Below are 16,543 nucleotides of genomic sequence, written 5' to 3' on the forward strand. Positions count from 1 at the left end.
TACAATTGTTTACGCTGCTTTGGTGTGTTAAGTATAAAGGTGTGGTTTTTACTAAGATTTTTAAAATAAATTGATGAATAAAGTAGCAATTTTGCACTGTAAAGACTTAATTGAAAGCCTCTTATTCTTGGAAAGATGTTGGGGGTCACATTGTCCGACAATCAAGCAGCTGAACGGCACCAAATATTTTTAGAAAATCTAATTGTCCAGCATTGTCCATTATTTACTAAAGTAAAATATCAAATTTGAGGCCTTTCGAAGTTTTTATATTGTGGGCGTATGAGAAACAAACGAAAGGCTACACACATCAACTACGCATCATAACACTAAAACTATTACTAACGACAAAAAGGATTTATCGTTTTGGTCACAGAGACGTATTATATTTGGCAAAACAACTTTAATCAAGTAAGCATAATTCTGTATTATCTTAAGGGATCTAAAATGAGCGTTTATTGCGCTTCGACAGTATTTTTTGTGGGACATGAGAGCACCTCAGACCTATCGAATTGCATTCTGAATACGAAGCATGTCTTTCTGATATCAAATAATTTTTGAAAATCACAATATAATACAAATTTTATGACAAATTATAAAAATTTGATATTTTTCAAAATTTTGATATATAACAGTCCTCGAAGTAAATCATATAAATCTAATGACATATTCTTAAAGTGTATGTAGCAGGGAGGAAAAGCCGACGGTCAATTGAAAATTTTGACCTTTCATATTGAAGATATGGATTTTTTCCCAAAAGACCTATTTTTTTTGGTGTTTTGGGAAAAAAATCCATATCTTCAATACGAAAGGTCAAAATTTTCAATTGATCGTCGGCTTTTCATCCCACCTACATACACTTTAAGTATAAATCATCAGATTTATAAAGTTTACTTCAAGTACTGTTAAATATCAAAATATCAATTTTAATGATTTGCCATAAAATGTGTATTAAATTGCGAATTTCAAAAATCAAAATTATTTGATATCAGAATGACATTCTTCGTATTCAGAATGCAATTCGATATGTCTGATGTGCTCTAATGTCCCACAATAAATACTGTCCAAACGTTCATACCCCAGCCCTTAACAACCTGTACTGTTTAAAGGTTAGAATTTAAAGGAATATACTAGTATTTATGGTACAAGTTAAGTCTATTATAGTATAGATGTAACTCGATAGTGTTAATACACGCCTGTTGTTGTTGTTGTTGCTCAAAGAAGCGATAGCTATTTTGTGGGTGTGTGGGGGTGTGTGAGACCCGTTCCTACAAAATCATGCAGTAACATGCCAAACTTTTAGTTCAGATTTCTAAATAGCTGTAAAGATAAGAAAATAAGCTGTACAATTACACCAAGTTTGCTTTGGTATATCAAGTAAATCAGTCTTAACTCGGCAATCCTAGTTTGAGATATGGGCTAAATAATTCATGGACAAATCGAACATTTTTGCAAAAATGGAAAGGAAAAACATTCTTCTTTCATATGAAAGTATTTTACGAAGAGAAATGTTTAAAAAGTGACCTTTTTGACCCCTTTCCGATAATTGTCAAAAATCGTGTTCCAAAATAAGCTCGGATTAGCGCTTTGTTATGCAAAATTCGTAACCATATCTTAAACCAAAGGTATCGTTGCTAAGTTGACCATGTATTTACATGTATTTTAGGTGTGCTAAAATGATTCCATTACAGTACTAACTTTAAACTTGGTTATCTCCGTTTCTTTCTTTTTAATGCAAATGTACCGGTGTTCAAATTGTTGTAACTTTGAAACCAAAGGTCATATTTACAGGTTGTTTCACGAATGTGGAGCTTTGAATACGCTCAAAATCCCAAAATTTACCCGGACCTACTTCAGACTAACTAAGGACAGCGGGTTTTGTCATTGGGCTGTTACAGACTTGTGTTCAAAAGCGTTTTTCATAATGATTGGTATCAATAAAGGGCGCGGTCAAAACCGGCGGTTGAACTTATTTCCATTGTTTAGAACAATAGAAACCGACTACAACCGGATGGAATCGGACAGAACCGGGAGGAACCGGTGGCCAACTGGCCGTTGAGTTTTAAAGCCATCCCTAATGTCAATGCAATTAGGGCCGTAGACAGCTTTCTTGGTGGTTGTGGGTGGGTGTGGGTGTGTGTGTGTGAGGGCGGGGATAGTAATTTTGGTACTGGGTATACACAACACTGAATATGATAAACATGCTAAATGGTGACTACAAAAGCCAACAGGCAATGAAATACTGAACATGCTGAACTGTTTTATATTATCTGAAAACATTCAAAAATCAATTTCAAATATTTACATACAAGCTGTATCACAATGATTGGTACATATCAGCTTTCATTGTTAATGGATGAGTCTGACGCATGAAAATTCAACATAAGATCCAAATAATCTGTAGATTCATAGTAAAACAAGTCATACCAAACTATAGGCTACATTCTGGACATTTCAAGAGTATCCATTGTTGTTTTTGGAATATGAACATCGACATTGATGGGTACCAATCAAGTTGATACACTCTGTATTATTTACATAATAGGCCCTTAGATTAGGCTTTTATCTAACACACGCGTCGCGTCACGTCACGTCACGTCACGTCGCGTCACGTCGCGTCACGTCACGTCGCGTCACGTTGAAATGTTATCAAAAGTTCATAATAAATTATTAACTCCACAATTACCCTTATCTCCCTACGTGATAAATAGTCCGTGAAATAGTCCATGGAATTCCAGCTTTTCATCAATGCCGCAAAGCACAGCAAAGCTTCAATGAATAAAATAATCGGGATTGCTGGAACTACTTTTAAACCACAACCCGTATCCTAGTTTAGTGTAGCCTCTTTTGCAGGCGGTGCGTTTTCGCTTTTCTCAAACTATGAGTGTGATAAAAACACGAGTAGCCTGCGACGGAGGCTACGTACAGTGCGCACACCACTAAATAATGCTCCCACTGAAACACACGTGAAAATGGCCTATCAAAACAAAATAAGCTACCTCATTCGCGTGTTTCAGACTTATAAAACACGTTAGCCATTTTTGCAGAATCTGTGAGTTATATGATGCGGTATTATTTGGTCTTCTTTGATGGCGGTGTAAATAGCTGGTCATATAATTTGCAGTAGGGGATATTTGCTCTCGTCTCGGTTGTCTTTTGCTCCCTTTTTGCATTTGGCAACAAATGTTGCCAAATGCTTTCTTTCACCCGCATTTCTTTATTCTGGCAACATTTCAAATCGCTATAACATCCACATACTAAGTTGGATTTTAACCAAGCTTGGTCAGAATGACCACTGACCACTCCCATTTATGGTTTGTACCCCAATTTGACCTTTGACCTTGATTATATAGTTGAAAATGTGATTTTTTTCACACAAAAATACTAAGGCTTCTAGACGATTAAGCCGATTTCCACCAAAATATTTTAGAAGAATCCCCTACTCATGCTTCATATAGGATGTACACAAATAAGGGGTCAAAGGTCATTTTTCTTCTTTCTGGCAACATTTCAAAATGAGTCTAGCACCCGTATACTACATCGGATTTTGACCAGGCTTGGTCACAATAATCACTGACCACCCCCATTAATGTTGTGTGACCATGACCCTAATTTGACCTTTGACCTACTCATCGTGGTTTAAAGCTGGTAGGACCTACATTTGTATAGGCCAAGTAAAATTAATAAGGAATATTTTTTCATACAAATACAAGTAAATATTTTGCCATAGAAAAAAGTCATTTTTAAAATAAATGATCGTGTCTGGAAATTCATGGAAGGTAAAATCGCGAATCTGTTTGCCCTTTTACGTGCATTTCGATGGGGCTTATTTGGTGGTGTGCGGCCGTCAGCAATCGCCACGCCGATAACCATTTCACTGTGGGCCTGGGATAATGACGGGTTCGATGCGGAAACACCCCGGGAAAAACTAAACGAAATCGTGAACTGAATCCGTATGACTTGTTTGTAACTTTTAAGAAGATATCAACGTGACGTGACGTGACGCGACGCGACGTGACGTGACGTGACGTGACGTGACGCGACGCGTGTGTTAGACAAAAGCCTTAGATTAAGGGGTGGGGCATGAACGTTTGGACAGTATTTATTGCGTGACATTAGAGCACATCAGACATATCGAATTGCATTCTGAATACGAAGAATGTCCTTCTGATATGAATTAAATTTGATTTTTTGAAATTCTTAATGCAAGACACATTTGTGATGCGATCAAGCAAAATCAGTCGGAACTCGGAAATAATAAATTTACAGTTTCTTATAGGATAGTAACAAACATTTGCAAAGTTGCATTTTGCAGAAAACTCCATTGCAATTGAACAATCAGTTCCAAAAATATGAGCAATTAAAGAGTTTCCAAAACAATAGAAAACAAAAAGAAATATTTCCTTTGTTTGGCTATATCTCAAAATCAATATTTCCGAGTTCCGACTGATTTTGCTTGATCGCATCACATTTTATGGCAAATGATTAAAATTGATATTTTGATATTTAACAGTATTCGAAGTAAACTTTATAAATCTGATGATTTATACTTAAAGTGTATGTAGGTGGGATGTAAAGCCGACGATCAATTGAAAATTTTGACCTTTCGTATTGAAAATATGGATTTTTTTTTCCAAAACACCAAAAAAAATTAGGTCTTTTGGGGAAAAAAATCCATATCTTCAATATGAAAGGTCAAAATTTCCAATTGATCGTCGGCTTTTCCTCCCAGCTACATACACTTTAAGAACATGTCATTAGATTTATAAAATTTACTTCGAGGACTGTTATATATTATCAAAAATGTGAAAAATATCAAATTTTAATAATTTGTCATAAAATTTGTATTATATCGTGAATTCTAAAAAAATGATATCAGAAATACATTCTTCGTATTCAGAATGCAATTCGATATGTCTGATATGCTCTCATGTCCCACAAAAAATACTGTCGAAACGCTCAAAACGCTCATTCCAGATCCCTTAATAAGACACAAATTGGAATATTCCATGCCTCTCTAAGTGTAGTTGAATTCAGCTGACGCCGGTACAGCGTTCAGACCTTGCGACAACGCTCATCTCACGCGCAAAGTTTCGTTTGTGTCCACTCCCGCTATTTTTGAGTTCGCACACGCAAACCTGACATAGCGTCGACCCACAGGCAACATGCCCAGTTTCCGCGGTATGATTAGGCCGATGTATCTTCTAAAGGCCTCAGACGTAGGTCTGTTGACATAATGGGTGACTTCACCGTTACACGAGAGGCGGGATCCTCATTAATACGCATTCCTCGGATACGTTTCAAATTTCCCCTAAGCTTATTCGCGCAGACTACATTGTGCCATATGAGCGTCCTACACGCATACGGCACCGCGCTATGAGAGCCGACAACCATAGACATACCACTTAAAATAAACGCGACTACTACGCGATAAGTTCCCGGATGCGAATTCGGCTGCCGTGTAGACACTTTCTATTATGGATGCGCATCCCAGGAGATTGACCTTTTCGGTAAATCCCATAAGCCTTTGCGAGTACACCTGAGATGTCGTCATTTGACGTCGTCACGCCGATCTGCACCGATGTGCTCATCGTTCATATGGAAAGGTTTGTAAACAAAAACGATTCTCTTATAAACCATATACCGTATGTACAGTTTCCACCTCGATACACCCTGAACACACGTTTTCGTCCAAGAGCTTCCAAGCAAGCAGTGAATTTGTTTTTACACAGTCTTTGGTTACACTACACGGTTGAGTGCATAGCATCGTAAGAGCTGTGTGAGCTCGAAAATAGACCTCTGTGATTGGTTTTTGTTAAGACCTCAAGTGTTCCCTTCATCCAATCAGAATTTGCTTTTACATCAAACAAAAGCAAACACTTCCCCCTAAAAACACCTTTCGTCACTAGGTCCACAGATAACGCAATTCAATGTTATAGCAAGGCAAATGTGGAAAATCTTTTGAAAAATACCTATCCAAGCAAATTTTATGACCAAAATGTAGGTTTAAAAGTCCAAACCGCAAGTGTTCCTTACAATATTTTTCAAATTTTATGTTATTAAATGAAAAAAGCACACTTATATTGTCCATTATACTAGCGTCAATAGAATGAGCAATGGCCAATTCTCTTTCGATTGCAAATTTTGAGCAAAAAGTTACTATTTTGGCATACGGTTGTAAATTCAATGAACTACGACTTTGCTAAAGAGCGCTTACAAATATTGGCATGCTGCGCAATGCAAGTCGGCGTGATGTCAAATGACAAGTTCTCAGGTGTAATCGCAAAGGCTTATGGGATTTATTGAAAATAAAAGGGGACGGGTCACAATTGTGAGCATCCATATGAATCAAATATCCCATAACACACCTGACTATCTCATAGATAAATCCCCTTTAATGGAAATGGAAAGTTAAGCTTCTTATGAAATTAACAGTACATACATACATACATAAAGGTTTTTAATAATATTGTTCGTGTATTTTCCAAAGTACCAATTAAGTTAAAATATGGACACTAAGAAGCAGTATAGTACTTGTACAAGTTTTAAATCAACTGGCTGATTCATTAATCATACACTCCTATATCAAATAAGCCAATCAGAAAAGCTGTTAGAAAAGTACGAAACATGCATTGATTGTGTACAGACCTTTTCTGATGACGTCACCTAATCGATATTGGGGTCTCAGATGTAAACAAACAACACGTGCGTTTCCCACATGCCCACAGTGTGAAAACACCAAAAAACTGCGTATTTTCTCCTCTGTTTTGTCATCTTTCACATTAGCTTCCATAAAATATTTTTTAAAGGGAACTGTATACTGGTTACCTTTTTTCAGATTTTTTTGACACCACAAAATACAAAAGATACGGGAAAAACCGCCATGCTATTTGAAAATTATACTCTGATCAGCTCTTAATAGGCGCGGACTCATAACATCGTGGATTGATACAGAATGGCGTACACACAGCTAGGCGCAGAACCTACGCGAACTGCGCTTTGCGTTTTGCGAATGACACGAGCTTTTGTGAATTTACGCGTGCGTAAGTTGGAACTTTATTGACTCGCGCAGTAACAAAAACCGAATAATTCCCGCCTATTAAGAGCGGATCATAGTATAATCTTTGTTTTGTTTCACATTTTTGTTTACTTTTTACACCGTTACGAACTAAACGCGTACTGCGAGCTGGCAATTCCGCGCAGGACGCCTAGCGTGGCGCAAAGTTCGCCTAGCATGGCGCAAAGTTGACCGCGCGCGCCGGCGCGGTATTTGCGTTTGGGTGCTGATGACTCGAATGCTGGACCCCAATATCGATTGATTGGTGCACGTCTGAGAAAAAGGTCTATATTTTGCACTCCGCGTACTACGTGCAGTGTTTCGCGCGCGTTCGCGTCGCGTAGGATTGATTCATTTTTCGGGCGGGTTGATGCATTTATATTTGGTTCTGTTTTCCAACATTTTAATCACGTGTTTTTTCTTCTGTAAGAAATAGATTAATAAACTTGTATTACTTCTTGCTCGAGAAATTAGACAAAATAATGCACTTGCGCTGATGTTGATGCGTCTAATGCACTAAAAATTTGACCGAATCGTATATTAAGACGTTAATTATTATTAAGTACTGGTATTTTCCAATTTTTCTATGATTTTCAAACCTACGTTGCCATTATTTGTTTATTTTCCAGTATACTACTAAAATAAACACCGAGTTAACAACATTAATTCGTCCGGCGGTCGCAACACATAGTGGCGTACGGGAATGAAAAAAATTTGTTTCCGAGAAAAATGTGTTTGAAGGATATGTTACTATAACGGAGTCGATATAATCCGATTCCATTTGAAATTGAAGTTTAAGATTCAAACTATTAGATGTATGTTTAATATTATAATAGAAATAACTATTATAGGATATAGTTAGCTCTAAACATTTACACCGTAAAGGTTTAGAGCTAACTATAACGCTTTCACTATGTGAAACAGAATTTTAGAAAAAAAACCAATGTACGCCACTATGTGTTGCGACGACCGACGAATTTAGTACAATTTCTATTTAAATCATACAACTTTATTTTATACAAGATTCGAGGATGATTTAAGCACTTCCCACCACGCCACTGTGTTGACTTGCGGTTAGCACAGCTGTGTGAGTGAACATGACTCCACTGCTCGCACATTCCGTTGACGGGCATTTTGAATTCGGACTGATATATTTACAATAAAAACGCATTTAAAATGCTAGTCGATTTCACATTTTATGTTACCTATAGAAGGTGTGAATTATCCTTTATGCATACATCACTTTTGTTCTGAAATCGACCAAGTAATAATGACACACGCACAATTCTTAAACAACATCTTTTGCACAGATTTCAATGGGATTTGAAAAGTAAAGTGGCAGTTGAAACTGATAACACGTTTCCAGTGCATGATGGGGCTTCCTTAAATCATCCTCTGATACAAGATCAAGCCATATGGATTCGATTGAGCTTCAGACCTGAATCACTTGATACAATTATAATAACTCTAGTTACGCCACGGTGTAGATGTTAATGGAATAACTCAATTTGAATTATTTGTCAGAAAACGAATAGACATACCTAGTTTATAATCTTCGTTTTATTTGTAAACATGATGGGGCACATGCTTCTCGTGGAAAACATTTTGCGCAATGTATATGAGGGGAGGTTTTGATATCCTCTTTAGTTGTAACTAAACACCTACCAAAAAGTAATCACCCCCTTTATTTATAAGATAATAACTAAAAATCTATGCTTCAAAATGTAAAATTGAAATAGCAAAAGGAAACCTAGTTTTGTATTGCAAATTTTTATGCCTCGTTTGTCTTAATAGCCCAACATTTGTTGCCATGATGACCCTTTGAATGAAAGTTGCACCTAAACCCATTGAAAAGGTTGCTTTTGTTGATAAAGTCAAGTGCCTGGTCGTCACTGGTCACCGCGGGCCATCCTTGACCAGTCATAATAGAGAATGTAACTTGAGTATTCCAACTTTTGAAAATGCATCTTTTTCATTCTAAGAGTCACCATGGCTACAAACTATCCAGACAAATGAGGTATCAATATTTGTAGGATTAACCTGGGTGTGTTTTTACTATTTCAGTTTTTAAATTTGATGCATAGATTTAGAGTTTTATATCATAATAAAGGGGTGTTTGTTTGTTTAAACGGCCGCTCCGTGTGGAGACACGCTTGGGTCCTGATGGGACCAGGCGGGTGTAATTACTTTTGGCAGGCGTTTATTAACTAGACCATGAATACCCTATTTGAAATGCAAATATCCATATTTTGTTAATTGTTTTAATTTTGCATCCAACGCTACCACGCACCCGTTGGCTGTGCTTGTGAGACTGGTATAAATATGGTCATTTGTGAACATCACATTAACTTCTTGCAGTTCACCCTCTTTCGTCAATGTGTATACGTTAATTCGACCCTTCTCAGATATTAGCACGTAACCCTCTGGGGTCGCGGTTATCGCGAGTTGATTGTTGTGTGCCGTAGTTTGATATGTTTTCACTTGTTCACCATCTAAATTGATTTTGATGATTTCAGGAGTGCTAAAGTTACACACCAGAACACAGTTGTCATTATCGATGCAGATATTATCTAAGCCATCTACAAGACATCCAGTTGGTAGCGCAACAGATGATATTAGTGTACCGTTCTTCCGGTACAAAAACAATGCATTGTTATTCTCAGCAGCATCTCCGATAGCCACGAGATCAGCTTGTCTGTACCTTGATGTTGCAATCGTAATGGGGTTTTTGTTTCTCTCGTCACACATCCACTCTAACTTCTTTCTGCCTTGATTGGTGCTTACCAGTACTCGATTCTCCTCAGGAACAAGAAGATATAGGAGATCTTGTTCGTCAATTGTTATTTGAGTGGAAGCATGTCCTGTGTCTGTGGGTATGAGTGGAAAAGTTTCGTTTTCAGAACTTCGGACATAGACGCTCCCCAATTTGGTATCGCTTAAGTAGATGGTTCCCGATGACGATGATTCTACGCTACTCGGAAAACTGGACTTGTTTTCAGACATCGTAAAGAACATGCGATCTGCGGCATCGAAGGAGCTCTCCTTAGCTGTCACACCTTTCACTTGCAAATCGATATTCTGAGTGCCTGGGCCATTACAGATGCATTCAAATTCGTGTTTGCTATTCACCACGCCTTTCGTTACTAAACGTGCTCTGCCCAGCTTTGTTGAATACCCGGTTGAATTAGCTATTACGATGCCGAGAGAATCGGAGTTCAAGTTTATCTTCTCATTAGCGTGGTTTCGCAGATCCACTGTCAACATCCATCGCTGACCAACGACTGGTGCTTCTTGCTGCTGCCATGAGATCTCTGAATTTTCAAGCGATGTGACGACAATTTGGAAAGGCCCCATGATTGGTTGGTCGTTTAACTTGATTGTAACTCGAAGGTTGCCGACCTTCGTTGGAGTATAGGTCAATGTTGCCCCACCTTCTCTTTTTGAAACTCTGTACTGCACCGGGGTTCCCTCATCGGTACAAATATCTGCCGTGATGGCATGAACTTTAGCTTCCGGTTCACCGTCTCCTTCATCGTAGTGTACATCGACGTCTATGCTATGAGGTACGCCTGCGATCGGAGGATCTTTCCAAGTAATACACGGTTTCTGCTGCTGAATAACCACACTCTGCAGTTGCTGGGAAACCACAGGTTGGTATCTCATCTGCTGAGATTTGAATTGAAAAGGACTTCCCGCTATCGATTGCCTACACAGATTAACGTGAAGTCTGTGTTGCCCAGAAACTTGCGGAGTGTAAAACACGGTATAGGTACCATCGCCATTGTCATCAACGCAACATTCCGTTGTGCTATCATTAGGGCTCATAAGTGTTGCTGTAAAGACGTCACCACCTTCTTCATTGTTCTGAGGCTCACCATCGACACGATCAAAACTCACGGCATGGACTGTTAACTTCTTCTGTCGATTGTTAATCAAGTTTAATCCTCCGCCTTCCGGGCGTTTGGATGGGACAGTGGCATGATCTGCGTAGCATAACGATGGTATTGTAGTAGAGGTATTACAACGACCCAAGCGAGATATGGCGTCTTGGACATCTTCAACAGCTCTGGTATGGTCATCGTCGAAAGACAGATTGGTGTTAATAAAAGGTCCTTGGAGTATGGTGTCTCGGTTATCTCTCTTCATTAACTCCTTCAGTCTGGCTGTCACCTGGTATAAAGAATATAAAATATACCGATGTCAAGACTGATTATCACAAAATAATAGTACATTCCTATTTTATCAGTTTGCAGTGAATGAAAGCAAATATTATAGAACATCCATGTCCCAGATAGGCGCTGACATTACAGTTTGTTGACAGTAAGTTAAGAAAGTGACCTTTGACCCTTTCCCATTTCAACGGAAAGGTGACATGCATCGTACTGCGCAAGTCGGCAACCAATCACCACGCGCTTTCGCCCTGACGTCAGACGCGATATCTCGGTTTTTCATAATAGTCTCGTTTCTTTATTGTTTTTGCAAAGGCTTTTGGGAATTCCCAAAAGGTGAATTGTTGTGGGAAACATGGGCAACGTGCGATCCATGTTACAAAGTAATTCTCATGCTGCTTGCCGCTGCGAGAAGCGGCATAACGTATCAGTTAACGCGGCTGTGTACTCTAGACATTGTTTCTTTCGCGAAATTGAGCTTTTTTGAAATGTATTTACTTTGTTATGTTTTTTATAAATACAAGGAAAGAAAATCCAGATTTGTTAACTCCAACTGCTCTATTTTATGGATTTTATTTCACTATTTCACTCCTTTCCGCAATTTAAAAGGAAAGAAAATCTTTGTTGTACCATCGGGGTATACGCGCGCAACAACGCATCGCGTTTTGTAGACGCGTAATTTGTTAACGCACAGATACGCTACGCATACGCAACGCTTATCTGCATGCGCGGCCCATCTTATGGAAGCACTGATTTTATAAAAACCTAGCGGTCAAATGGCTCCGTTTTAGCGGATAAAATGTGAATTTTTCAAGTTCTTTCCCCGATTTAAACATCAAGATATGAATAGATTTCGCCCAAACTTCTCAAGTGGCTGTGGATTTACCCGATGTTCACGTAATGTAAGGTAGAAAAACGAGAACTGCCGCATTCTCCTGTGAGCTTCGATCAAAAGGCAAAATGTGACCACTTTAAACTTCAACGGCCTTTATTTCAATGTTCATTTTCTCGATAAAATGACGATTTAGGTACACGATAGCTCAATAAATACAGCATCTATAGGTAAGCAATTATGCTCATCATATTTTTATATTTTGGTCTATTTCCTATTAGATTCATTGATGTATTGCCTTTATAAAAATGTATACTTTTATATGTCTTGCGTGAATAATTACAAAGTTATGGCACTTTTACTACATGCATATCTGAGAGTACACAGCTGCCACACAAGCCTTGATTGTATCCGTTTATCTGCAATGCGCTAATGCGCGTGCGTCACGCCGCTCAGCGAAAAGCGGCATGACAGTATGAAACAGCATAAGTTGTCAGTCATTAGCGTTTATTCTAAACATTGAGCAACTCACAGATAATAAAATAGTTTTAACATAATGCCTCAAACAGTTTTAAAAGCACAAGACCCCGGCACAAGACTACACTACACTACGCTACAATAAAAGTAATTGTTGTGCACGGCCGAAATGCATAGCTAGGCAATCACAATAACATAGTTGATAAACATGGTACCTTTTATTAACAATGATTATTTTGTATCAATACAAATTCATAACAATAAATATAACATGCATGTCAAAATTCACAAGACAGAGCATTATTCTCATTCTTAAGGCGGTATTAAACCCTGATTTTCATCAGTACCCATCTTCTTTTTTTTGTTGCAAATTTATGAAGTATATAAATATGTTCATCATCTCATGTCCTGAACTTATAAAATATCTCTACATAAAAAGTGGTTTTAAACCATTTTAGAAAATCATTTTAGCCCTATATATTTTTTTGTTTACTGTATCCTGGTAACTGAGATGTGTGTTTCATAACAAACCATAATATATTCTATTGAACATGTCCAAGTAGAATACATGAATAGAATACATTAAATCCTTTGTTATACTATCTATAGAATTGTACTCACTGATTATAACACTGAATAAATTAAATCCCCCCTAATCTCTTCCACATAGACAATTCAATACTACACCATGTATGTATCTTCTATAATATGTTGTTAGGAAAAGAGATTAAAAAAGGCTATAAGGTCATCAAAAGTCAGGATATAGGTCAATTGGTTCAGGTCAAATTCAGGCATCCATTTTGAATACATCTGATAGTCTGTGGATATCATACATGTCATAATGAGGCATCAATTTTGATATTTTGTCTGTTACTGGATATATAATGGAAATGTGTGAGGTGGATATACTAAAATACCTTGGGATGTAAATGGTGAGTACAATTTAGATTGCCTAGTTGAGTTGGATTGGGCAAATAAATATAAAATAGTTACCAAAATCACAAAAATGAAGCTTACGGAAAACTACCTAATATGGTGGTATAGGTGACAAAAATACAATCTTTTTCTATATTGCTGTAGTGTGGTTGTGGTAACCTGTTACCTATGGCTTAATTAAGTTTCAGTGACATAGTGTCGCAAGTTCAAAATACAAAATATAGCTCGACATTGAAAATAGAAGCATTTTAACCGGTTCGTTTTTGATAGTTGTGGAGCACCAAGTTCATGAATTCATAAAAGAAATCAGGGACCACTTATTCCCATTTTACATATATCAACATTATTTCCCTAATGTGTTAGCAACACATATCCAAAATTTGAACGAAATCCGTTGATAGTAAGCTTTCCAAAATGAAGTGAATTTAAATCATCAGTGATGTACCTCCTTTTGGCTTCTATCTTCAAAAGCATGTAAGCTACATTGATACCGATGCCACCAATAAAACGAGAAGATTTGCCCTTCATTTTGCATACCACTTTGTCCAATTTTTTTGTAATTTCTTCACAAAATGCAAAAAATGCAAAAAAAAAATCAATGGGTGTAGTACCCCCTTAAACACTTCAATTCAAATAAATATATTAAGCATAAGTATGCGATAAGTATACCAAATTTGAATCAAATTAAATCCTACATTTTACAGGGAATTACCTAGATCTTAGAATCGACCAGTCCCATTGTTGCTATGCACCTCGGAATGGTTCAAATAGCGCGCACGAGTTTCGCGTCGGGCGCACGTGCTTAAGTGTGTGATATCGTGTCATATCACACAGGTAAGAACCAATAAGATTGCAAGAACATTTTCAAGTGTTTAAGAATACCCTTTATCCCACCCGTCCTGCATAGACGGTCAATACAAACACTTCCGACTGCAAATTGTCTTCATGGGTTAATTTAATCAGTATCGGGTATAGATTTTATGCATCCCTTATATAAACATCTCAAAAAGAGTAACTACCCCCCTTAAATAATGACCATTATTAAAAAACGGGCAATTGTATTACAAATCTGTAAAATGCGGTGGAAGCATTCTGTGCATTTTGACACCTCATTTGTAGCAATTGACTAAATAGTTACGTCACAGCGTACATTTAAATCAATGTAACCCAAGATTTGAAAGTTGCAGTAAATTCTATTGATTTTGTATTCAGTGTAATGGAAGGAAATCTGTGTAATGATATCTGAGTGCTTTTGTATTGTAAAAATTTGTATGTAAGTGCAACTTTCAAATCTGGACCTCACTACATTAAATTGACCGGTGTTTTATTGTTTTCTGGGCTATCGTATCAAATGAGGTGTCAAAATACGCAGAAATAAATTCTGCTTCCAACGCATTTTACAGATTTGTAATACAATAGCCCCTTTTTGAATAATGGCCATTATTTAAGGGGGTTAGTAACTTTTTTTTTAGATGTTTAGTTTTGACAATGTGGTAATATCTTATTTTTGGAGGATTTTTTATAAGGATGGGAAGACTTACATCAGAATGGGGTCACCCGGTATACTGGGCCTGACTGATTATTTCAATTCATCTATATTTTTCAGAGTGTAATGTAATATTCCTACCTGCTGTTGGAGATCCAGTAATTCTTCTGGCTTGGATAACTGACACAGATGTTCAGCAAACTCGGATGCAATCTGGTATTCAGTGTATATTTGATTCACTTTATCTTGTTGATCCTTCAGAATCTGCTTTTTCGATTCACACATCTGACGAAACTCATGCTTAGCTTTCTCGCGTTGCTCTTTCAACTTAGCCTCCAATGACATAAAAACTTCATCAACATCATTCTCTTTTTTGAACACATGTCTCGTTGAAATTCTCCGTAATATCTTCAATTGCAGATAACAAAGTATGTATTGGGATGACTTTGTTTTTACAATCTTCAGTTAGTAAAACCAATTTGGTTTTTGTCTCATCAACTGCACGTTGTAAATCACTACACTTATGCCCGTTGTGTCTCGTTATAAAACACGTATTACAAGTAGTAACTTGACAAGTAGAACAGAACACCGTCAGGACCTCCGTATTATGACGCTGACATCTCGATTTTGAAGATTTTCTGCGTGTCAATTTTGGTACCGATTTATCGATTTGATGATCTTTTGTTATAACGAGCCGTTTATGAAGCTCAATACAGCTTCTACAGACAGGCATTTCGCAGTCGTTACAGAACCCTTCTGCGTCGTTTGGAGTTCCATCGGTGAGGCAATTTTCACATTTTACTGTCTGGGATACCGTTGTACCTTTGTCGCCAGTACACATGTGAGACGTGACCACCGTGTTTTCTGGGAACCCATTTGGTGGTATCTTCCATGTGTTCTTGCAGAAGGGACATAGTACATATGGAGTGTTCTTCATCAGTTCATGGATACAGTGATCACATATAGTGTGCATGCAACCAAGTACTTTTGGAAGTCTCTCTTTGTCATCAAATAGATATCGACATATGCGACAGGTTAAAATGTTTTCTGCAAAGGTATCGTCTGATTCAGAATTAGTCGCCATTTTGAAATCAGTCTATAACTATAAGCAGTTGAGCTCAACTGGTAATCTGCAGATCCTGTGATATAAAAATAAGTAAACCCAACAATAGTTAATCAAACTGAATTAGTCAAAACCAACTGACAGTCGAAAGGCCCAGAGAAATTATAATATCATCTTTAGAGGATGGCAGCTTAAAGTCCGATTTTAAAGTTCTTATGATGTTGGCAATAAATATTTGTTTGTCGCATTGATCGAATTGAAAGCAAAAACACACAATAAATAGTAGGGCCTAGTACGTACTTTCCGCACCATCAACTCGTGATCGACGACTATTAGCATAGGCCTTTTGAAGGCCTTAGCTATTAGCTTACCGAGTATCGTCCTTGCCATTACCAGAATAATATCATTTCTACATGTAATATTGTAACTTACCGTTTACAGTAGTTTGTAAATGCCTGTAGTCTAAGGATTGTGAAGTGCTTTCAGCGTAAAGAAATGCTAACAATATTTTCCACTTGGTGTGTCC

The 16,543-nt window shown here is 37.5% G+C and overlaps 1 protein-coding gene across 1 annotated transcript; it reads right to left on the reverse strand.

Moving 5' to 3' along the window:
- Positions 1 to 7,957: 7,957 nt before the first annotated feature.
- On the reverse strand, positions 7,958 to 16,038 carry LOC140170493 (uncharacterized). Its single transcript, XM_072193851.1, has 3 exons — positions 15,769 to 16,038; positions 15,096 to 15,413; positions 7,958 to 11,224 (listed from the first exon to the last, which is right to left on the reverse strand). The coding sequence occupies exons 1-3, from the start codon at positions 16,036 to 16,038 to the stop codon at positions 9,278 to 9,280; spliced, it is 2,535 nt and encodes an 844-aa protein (XP_072049952.1). The 3' UTR covers positions 7,958 to 9,277.
- Between the last annotated feature and the right edge of the window lie 505 nt (positions 16,039 to 16,543).

This window comes from Amphiura filiformis, chromosome 14, assembly GCF_039555335.1.
Source record: "Amphiura filiformis chromosome 14, Afil_fr2py, whole genome shotgun sequence".
Classification (NCBI taxonomy): domain Eukaryota; kingdom Metazoa; phylum Echinodermata; class Ophiuroidea; order Amphilepidida; family Amphiuridae; genus Amphiura; species Amphiura filiformis.